This window comes from Colobus angolensis, unplaced genomic scaffold (genome assembly GCF_000951035.1).
Source record: "Colobus angolensis palliatus isolate OR3802 unplaced genomic scaffold, Cang.pa_1.0 Scaffold7, whole genome shotgun sequence".
Classification (NCBI taxonomy): Eukaryota; Metazoa; Chordata; class Mammalia; order Primates; family Cercopithecidae; genus Colobus; species Colobus angolensis.
In genome coordinates, this window is record NW_012120709.1 from 25,662,101 (window position 1) to 25,670,196 (window position 8,096).

The 8,096-nt window shown below is 54.4% G+C and overlaps 1 protein-coding gene across 2 annotated transcripts in view; it reads left to right on the plus strand.

The window, feature by feature from the left end:
• The first annotated feature begins 467 nt into the window (after nt 1–467).
• Nucleotides 468–8,096, plus strand: part of NLRX1 (NLR family member X1) — a 16,614-nt gene continuing 8,985 nt past the window's right edge. The window contains exons 1-6 of one of the 2 annotated variants that reach the window (XM_011926943.1): nt 468–728; nt 3,483–3,600; nt 4,478–4,547; nt 5,022–5,110; nt 5,620–6,239; nt 6,594–7,406. In XM_011926943.1, the coding sequence (XP_011782333.1) occupies nt 3,531–3,600; nt 4,478–4,547; nt 5,022–5,110; nt 5,620–6,239; nt 6,594–7,406 (1,662 nt within the window). In that variant the 5' untranslated portion in view covers nt 468–728; nt 3,483–3,530. Of the gene's footprint in view, nt 729–996; nt 1,583–3,482; nt 3,601–4,477; nt 4,548–5,021; nt 5,111–5,619; nt 6,240–6,593; nt 7,407–8,096 lie in introns of those variants that run through there. The other variant, XM_011926944.1, reaches the window with a different exon arrangement.

The window sequence follows — 8,096 nt, forward strand, 5'->3', positions numbered from 1 at the left end:
ACAGTGCTAGGATTACAGGTGTGAGCCACCGTGCCATCCTTATTTTCTATTTTCATTTTAAGTAGAGACAGGGTCTCACTGTATCGCCCAGGCTGGTCTTGAACTCCTGGTCTCAAATGATCCTCCTGCCTTGGCCTTGAAGTACATCATTTGTAAATGTGGTAGTTATTTCCATTAAAATGAGGTGCATGCCTTGTTCTGGTTGGCAGCCCAGGGCCTAGTGCTGAACCTGGCTCAAGGGGGTGAGGTGCTCAGTACTACCCAATACCACACTACAATGAATGAACAAATGTCTAAATGAAACATTCACGTTGTTTTCAGTAAGTCCTCTTCCCAGCCCTGCCCTGGAGAGCCTGTCTGTTGGTGCCGTAGTGCACAGCTCTGTTGTGTGAATATTGTACACTCATGCTTGCACACAAAGGCGTGCCGCGGCTGTGGGTGGTGGGTGGCTCCCCTTTCTGGGCTACGTGAGCCCAGGGTGTGGAAGTGTGTGGAAGTGCAGGGATAAGGGTGGGAGCTTCGGGACTGGGAAGCCCCAGGGCTAGGTCATGAATGGGTGTCAGACCCGAAGAGCAGGTTGGGGTGCAAGCTGTCCTTCAGCCCCCGTTCTTCCTCCTTTCTTAACCAAGGTTACCAAAGGCCACACACTTATAGGTCTGGAGTCTGAAGAGGACCAGATACCTAAGGGAGAACTCAAGGAAGCCTTAGGCTCAGGTCTCTGCCTGAAGGTAGGCTGGGGAGGTGGAGAGGGACAGAGGGAAGAATCCCCCCCCCACACCTGTGCCTCAGGGAGGCCCAGGGGTAAGGTAGGAAGACTCAGGCCCGGAATTTTGTTCTGGCTCATCCATTTCCTAACTCAATCAACCTGCACAAGTCATTTCACCCTTCTGAGCATCAGTTTCTTCATCTGTAAAATGGGCCTAACAAGCAGCCCAGCCTGGGAGGTCGTTAGTGAGGTCACTGGGTGTCACTGGCGCTTGGGAACCTGCAGAGGGCAGTACTAGCGGCAATGCCCGCGGGGATGGAGGCAGCGAGGGGCGGGGGCGGGGGCGATGGCGGGACGGGTGGCGCCGGAGTGCCAGCCCTGCGCCTGCTCCGGAGCACCGGGCCCCTCTCGCTGACCCCCTCATACCCCGCAGATCCGAGTGCCTGGGCTCGTCCTCTTTCACTCCCGCTGCCAGGGCCGCGCAGGCGGGCGGAGGAGGGCAGGAAGCGCCTCGCCGAGGAGCCGGGGACTCTGGGAGTCAGCGGGAGACGCCGGCGTCCGCTCAGCCGACCCCTCCGGGCCGCGGCCGACGTCTCCTGGAACTGTGCAGCCGCGGGTAAAGGCCTGGCGGGCTTGATCGCCACTGCGCCCCTGGCTGGGAGGCCGTGATGAGCGGGGGGCAGGGCGGGCCGGGGGAGGAGGCTGTGCAAGGGCCGCGGGGAGATCCCGGCCGGGAACGAGAGGGACGGAGCTGGGCGCTGAATGGCGGGCGTTCTGGCAAGTCTCCCCCGGGTCCCCGAGGCAACCTGAAAGTAGGAGAGCTGTTTAGGACCCAGTTTGGTGGAGGAGCTCTGGACTTGTGGGAACACCGCCCCTGTACGTTTCCTGAAGTGCCCCCTCCTTTTCTCACTGCTCTGGAGACCTGGGTGATCACCGGAGAACTGCCCTCGGCCCTGCGAGTCCCATCTTGACTCAGTGGCCCTAGATCCGAGGTTAACCCGGAACCTAGGCTTTGTCAGGCTTCCGGAGCCCTCTCTTAACCCTTCCCCAGCCCCTGGGACGGGCCAGCAGCCAGCCAGCTCCTCCGCTGGTGGCCTAATGCAGCCAGTTCTCCCTAAGCGCGCCCTACCCAAGAAGCCCCGATCTCAGTGGAGGAGACCAGGTGCTAAATAGGGACACATTCCATTTAAGTGAGTTCAGAGGCCTCAGAAAAGACTTTCCAGGGACGGAAACTTTTGAGTAGGATCTTAAAAGATTGATTGGGGCCCGAGTGGTGGCTCGAGCCTGCAGTCCCTGCACTTTGGGAGGCCAAGGCGGGCAGATCACTTTAGCCTGGGAGTTCGAGACCACCCTCAGCAACAATGGTGAAAACCCCGTCTCCACAAAAGCAAAAAACAAAAATTAGCCAGGTGTGGTGGCACATCACTAGTCCTAGCTACTCAGGAGGCTGACGCAGGAGGATTGCTTGAGCCCAGGAGGTAGAGGTTGCTGTGAGCTGAGATTGCACCACGGCACTCCAGCCTGGGCAACAGAGCGTGAGACCCTGTCTCAGAAAAAAAAAAAATAGATTGGTTGGGACTCTAACAGAGGAGAAAGGTCATTCCAAACTGAGAAGAGTATATGAACAAATTTAGGACAGCAAGAGCAAGAATCCAGTGAGCCTGGGGAGTAAGGTACGGGCTGGGACAAACTCAGAAAAACAGCTTGTGAGAGCCTGGTGTTTGGACTCTATAAGTAACCTCGGACTTTCGGGAGGTGCTTGGTGCCTGGGTTGAGGGATTAGAATGGGATGAGACTGAAGGCAGAAAGGCTGGTGAGGAGATCGGGTCCAACAAATGCTGGTCAGGGCAGCAACTGGCTGGCAAAGCAGTGGGGAGGAATTGCTGGTACTCTTCACACTGCCTGAAGGAGGAGGGGAAGAAAGATTTGAAGACAGAGGTCAGGTTTCTAGTGTAAGGCGTGGGTGGGAAGATTTGCAGCAAGGTAAATGACAAAAGGAGGGAATGATGAGTTCAGTTTTACATGGGAGAAGTTTGAGGCAGTGGCAGGTTGTCCATCTGGAGATGTCAAGTGAGAAGTTCATTCATTTATTTATTTATGTCAGCTTCAAAAGCTGCTTACATAAAAGTCACAGAGAACATAAAACGATAATGCCATTAAAACTCAGCTAAAAGGACCTGATATCTGGGGAAGAAAGGCAGAGTGGGATGGATAATTATTACTGGAAAATCTAGGCACAGAAAAGCCACTGAATATGAACACAGGACTCCTATCTGAGCTTGCTGGCAACCAAGAAGGAAAAAGGACATCTAAATAAAGCAGTTTCCCAGGGTGGAACTCAGGGAAAGTGTTCGTGAAGCTTCAGGGGAGAGGCAAGACGTGGTAGGAAGGCTGGGTGTGATGGCTCATGCTCGTAATCCCAGCACTTTGCAAAGCCAAGGCAGGTGGATTACCTGCCTTGGTCAGAAGTTCGAGACCAGCTTGACCAACATGGTAAACCCCATCTCTACTAAAACTACAAAAATTATCCCAGTGTGGTGGTGGGCACCTGTAATCCTAGCTACTTGGGAGGCTGAGGCAGGAGAATGAGATCCCTCAAGTTGGAGAGTTTGGGAGAGGGATGAGAGCTGAAAGCCAGGCCAGGGCTTCAGCAGGGCCAACATTTGAGGAAGGGCTGATCCTCTCTTGGGAGGAAGGTCCCTCCTTGGCTGGAATGGGGTTAGGGGTGCAGGGGAGGAGTGGTGGCAGTGATCCATTCATACCATTCTTCTTGCAGGATAGAAGTTAGTCCTAGGCCCCCCAGGCTCTGGCCTTCTCTCCCAGAATGAGGTGGGGCCACCATTTGCCCAGGGCCTCTTGGGGCTCTGGTTTTGGAAGAGCACTCCAGCCACCAGGTAAGTAAGAAGCAGGGGTTTCTGTTTTTATCTCTTTCTTGCTTTCCAGGGTCCACATGATGCCTCCAAGACAGCAGGGATCCAGATACCAGGTACACTAGTCTCAGCTCTGTGATTCTCTAGCTGTTGACCTTCAGCATGTCACCTCACCTTCCTCAGCTGCCTTTTTCCCATCCTAAAATAAGGGAGTTGGACTTGGCCAGGTGCAGTGGCTCATTCCTGTAATTCTAGTACTTTGGGAGACCAAGGCGGTCGGATCACGAGGTCAGGAGTTCAAGACCAGCCTGGCAACATGGTGAAACCCTGTCTCTATTAAAACTACAAAAAAAAATTAGCCGGGCATAGTGGTGCACACCTATAATCCCAGCTAGTTAGGAGGCTGAGGCAGGAGAATCATTTGAACCTGGGAGGCAGAAGTTGCAGTGAGCCGAGATTGCACCATTGCACTCCAGCCTGGACAATAGAGTAAGACTCCGTCTCAAAAAAAAAAAGGAGTTGGACTAGATCGTCTTCGAGAGTCTCTTGTAGCTACATAAGTCTAGGAACTTGTCTGACTTGACTTTACATACAACAGAGATTTACTGAGTGTCTGCTGTACTGCAGACCTGGTATTAAGTTCTAAGTAAGAAATTGTGAACAAAAACAGACGTAAGGGGGACAAAAAAATTTTAAAACACCCAAATGTGATCCTTCTCATGGAGGAGAGAGGAATGAATGTTAATCAAATAATCACACAATGAAATATAAAGTTGCAAAATAGCTGCTGCAAAGGGGCAGTACCTGCTGCAATGAGAGCAGACACTGGGGGGTTTGATGTAGACGTGGGTTCTGTGTATTGGATGGATCTGCAGATGCTATTTCTTCCTTCTCTCTGTAGATGAACGTATCCCCTTCCTGATCCACTGGAGTTGGCCCCTTCAAGGGGAGCGTCCCCTTGGGCCCCCTAGGTGAGGCCTGGGTGTCATACCTTAGGACTAATCTGGGCACAACAGAGCAGCCTGGGAAGGGTCAAGACTTGGGGCTAGCTTGATCTCCTGGGGACCTTGGGGAGGGGCTTGGTCCTCTGGGGGAGGGAGGATACAGTGGCAGCTCCAAGGCCTGAGAGGAAGTTGGCTTAGATCATCTGTGGTAGAAGGCATAGTAGTCAGTGGAGGGAGGACCCTGTGGGAAGTGGGTGGAGCCTGGCATCACCAGCCTGAGTTCCAGGCAGGCAGTCAGCAGTGGGGGCTGGAGGGCTAGGGTGAAGGCCTCAGCACCTGGGAAGGGTGTGAGAGTCAGACAAGCCTCTAAACTTGGGGGTCCAGTGTGGGGCCTGTATCTCAGGAAACCGGAAATCTAGCAGTGCAGACGGGCTTGGATCCAGAGCTTGCAAAGGGGCTGATCCAAGATCCAAGTCCCAGCTCATCCCTTCTTGTTCCCAGGGCCTTTAGACGCCACCATGGAAACGTGGCAGATAGTGCTCCCCGGTCCGGGAGGCATGGTCGGCTGTTCCCCAGCGCCTCTGCAACTGGTAAAGGGACTGGCTGGGACCCTGGTCGGGAGGTGTGGTGGGGAGATGGGGCTGGAAGGAGAAGCAGGGTGAGGAAAGCATAGAGGATCCACTGCCATCTTCCATTGGTGGTTCCTCCTCCTCTCTCTCCCTCCCTCCCATCTGTCTATGTATCCCTTCCTGCAATGCTCTTGCAATGCACACTTATATGTACAAAGCACTAGGAGAGCCATACCATCCCTATCCTCAACCAAGTTGGGTCAAGCGGGTTAAGATGGCACATAAGTCACTGTGAAACTAGTTGGTCCAGGCTCAGCATTACATGTCCAGTGGCTCCCCACTTTCTGACATAGGGGTTCCAGACTTTCTGGACAGTCTGTATTTTCTCAGGGAGTCTTGTGTGCCCACCATTGTGGGCCCCAGCATCTATGCCTTGATGTCCCAGCCTGACCTCACCACCGCCCTGATTGGCCCTAAGCTACATCTCCAGGCTCCTTTCTCTGACCCATTTCCCTTGTCTTCCCACTCAGAAGCCATACAGCGGTACCGCCGGAACCTGGCTGAGTGGTTCAGCAGGCTGCCCAGGGAGGAGCGCCAGTTTGGCCCGACTTTTGCCCTAGACACAGTCCACGTTGATCCCGTGATCCGCGAGAGCACCCCCGATGAGCTACTTCGACCACTCGCGGAGCTGGCCCTGGAGCATCAGCCTCCCCAGGCTGGGCTCCCACCACTGGCCCTGTCTCAGCTCTTTAACCCGGATGCCTCTGGGCGCCGGGTGCAGACAGTGGTGCTTTATGGGACAGTGGGCACAGGCAAGAGCACGCTGGTGCGCAAGATGGTTCTGGACTGGTGTTACGGGCGGCTGCCGGCCTTCGAGCTGCTCATCCCCTTCTCCTGCGAGGACCTGTCATCCCTGGGCCCTGCCCCAGCCTCCTTGTGCCAACTTGTGGCCCAGCGCTACACGCCCCTGAAGGAGGTTCTGCCCCTGATGGCTGCCGCTGGGTCCCACCTCCTCTTTGTGCTCCATGGCTTAGAGCGTCTCAACCTTGACTTCCGACTGGCAGGCACAGGACTTTGCAGTGACCCGGAGCAACCAGAGGAACCAGCTGCTATCATCGTCAACTTGCTGCGCAAATACATGCTGCCTGAGGTGGGTGGCCCTTCACCCCAGGCTATCACTGCTGCCCCTTGACTCGCCCCGTAGGTCCTGGGTTACTTTAACTCCTGGGCCCTTCACTTCCCAGCAGTGCAACCCAGAACAAGTCAGTAACTTCCGCAGGCTTCTGTTCCTTTCTTCTTGAGTTGCTCAGATCAAATGGGATACTGCACATAACATTAGCACAGCAGCCTGGATCACAGCAGGAGTTCAGTAATTGCTAGTTATAACTGTTATCCTCATCAATGTCTTCCTCCTTGGACACTCAGTCTTCAGGGGTCCCCTGGGAATAGAGGCAGTCAACAGGACACTAAGGTCTTTCTTAACTTTCAACCATGATCTTCCCAGGCCAGCATTCTAGTGACCACTCGGCCCTCTGCCATTGGCCGTATCCCCAGCAAGTACGTGGGCCGCTATGGTGAGATCTGTGGTTTCTCTGATACCAACTTGCAGAAGCTCTACTTCCAACTCCGCCTCAACCAGCCGGACTGCGGGTGCGGTTCAGGTGTCTCCGCCGCACCAGCTCAGCGTGACAACCTGGTGCAGATGCTCTCCCGGAACCTGGAGGGGCACCACCAGATCGCCGCTGCCTGTTTCCTGCCGTCCTATTGCTGGCTCGTCTGTGCCACCTTGCATTTCCTGCATGCCCCCACGCCTGCTGGGCAGACCCTTACAAGTATCTATACCAGCTTCCTGCGCCTCAACTTCAGCGGGGAAACCCTGGACAGCACTGACCCCTCCAATTTGTCCCTGATGGCCTATGCAGCCCGAACCATGGGCAAGCTGGCCTACGAGGGCGTGTCCTCCCGCAAGACCTACTTCTCTGAAGAGGATGTCTGTGGCTGCCTGGAGGCCAGCATCAAGACGGAGGAGGAGTTTCAGCTGCTGCACGTCTTCCGCCGGGATGCCCTGAGGTTTTTCCTGGCCCCATGTGTGGAGCCGGGGCGTCCGGGAACCTTCGTGTTCACTGTGCCTGCCATGCAGGAATACCTGGCTGCCCTCTACATTGTGCTGGGTTTGCGCAAGACGACCCTGCAAAAGGTGGGCAAGGAAGTGGCTGAGCTCGTGGGCCGTGTAGGGGAGGACGTCAGCCTGGTACTGGGCATCATGGCCAAGCTGCTGCCTCTGCGGGCTCTGCCTCTGCTCTTCAACCTGATCAAGGTAACATCCCTGAGACCCCCACCTGCTTCTTCCCTCCCCAGCACCCCAAGCTGCCCATGCCCCCACATGGTTCCCTGTTCACCCCTTGCTCCTTTCCCAGGTATGAATTCCTGCACAGGTATGAATCTTCTTCCTGGATCTGGTTTCAGCTCTGGGCATTTTGGCTTTTGGTGGGATTGCTTAGAGAGAAGCCACAAGGCTGGGGAAGGCTTGGTGGCTAGGGAGGGGAATCTGGGGACATGGGGACTTTAATAACAATCCTACATGGATTCCTAAAAATGGTTTCTTTTTTGTGTCTTTCCTCCTAGGAGGCAGGCCTGTCCTCTGCTTTGCAGGTCCAGAAACTCAATTGTGTCTGTTCCTCCAGAGGTGATTAGATTCTGAGAGTGATGACTCATCCTAACTAAATCACCAGAGATGGGTTTATAAAGCAGATGCCATTTTATTCATTTATACTAGGAAGATGAATGGCATTGGTAATTGGCTTAGGGGAGTCATCCTGAGGGCGGGTCCACTCCAGAAACTAAATTACAGACTTGAGGACTGTGCTGTGAGCGGCACAGCTGAGCGAGGTCTTTGAGGGCTGGAAGGAGCCACTGTGTGATGTGTGTCAGGTGCTTTATCAGTGTTCATCCTTTTGTTTTTCACATCACTCCTGGAAAGGAAATACTATTTTTTTTTTTTTTTTTT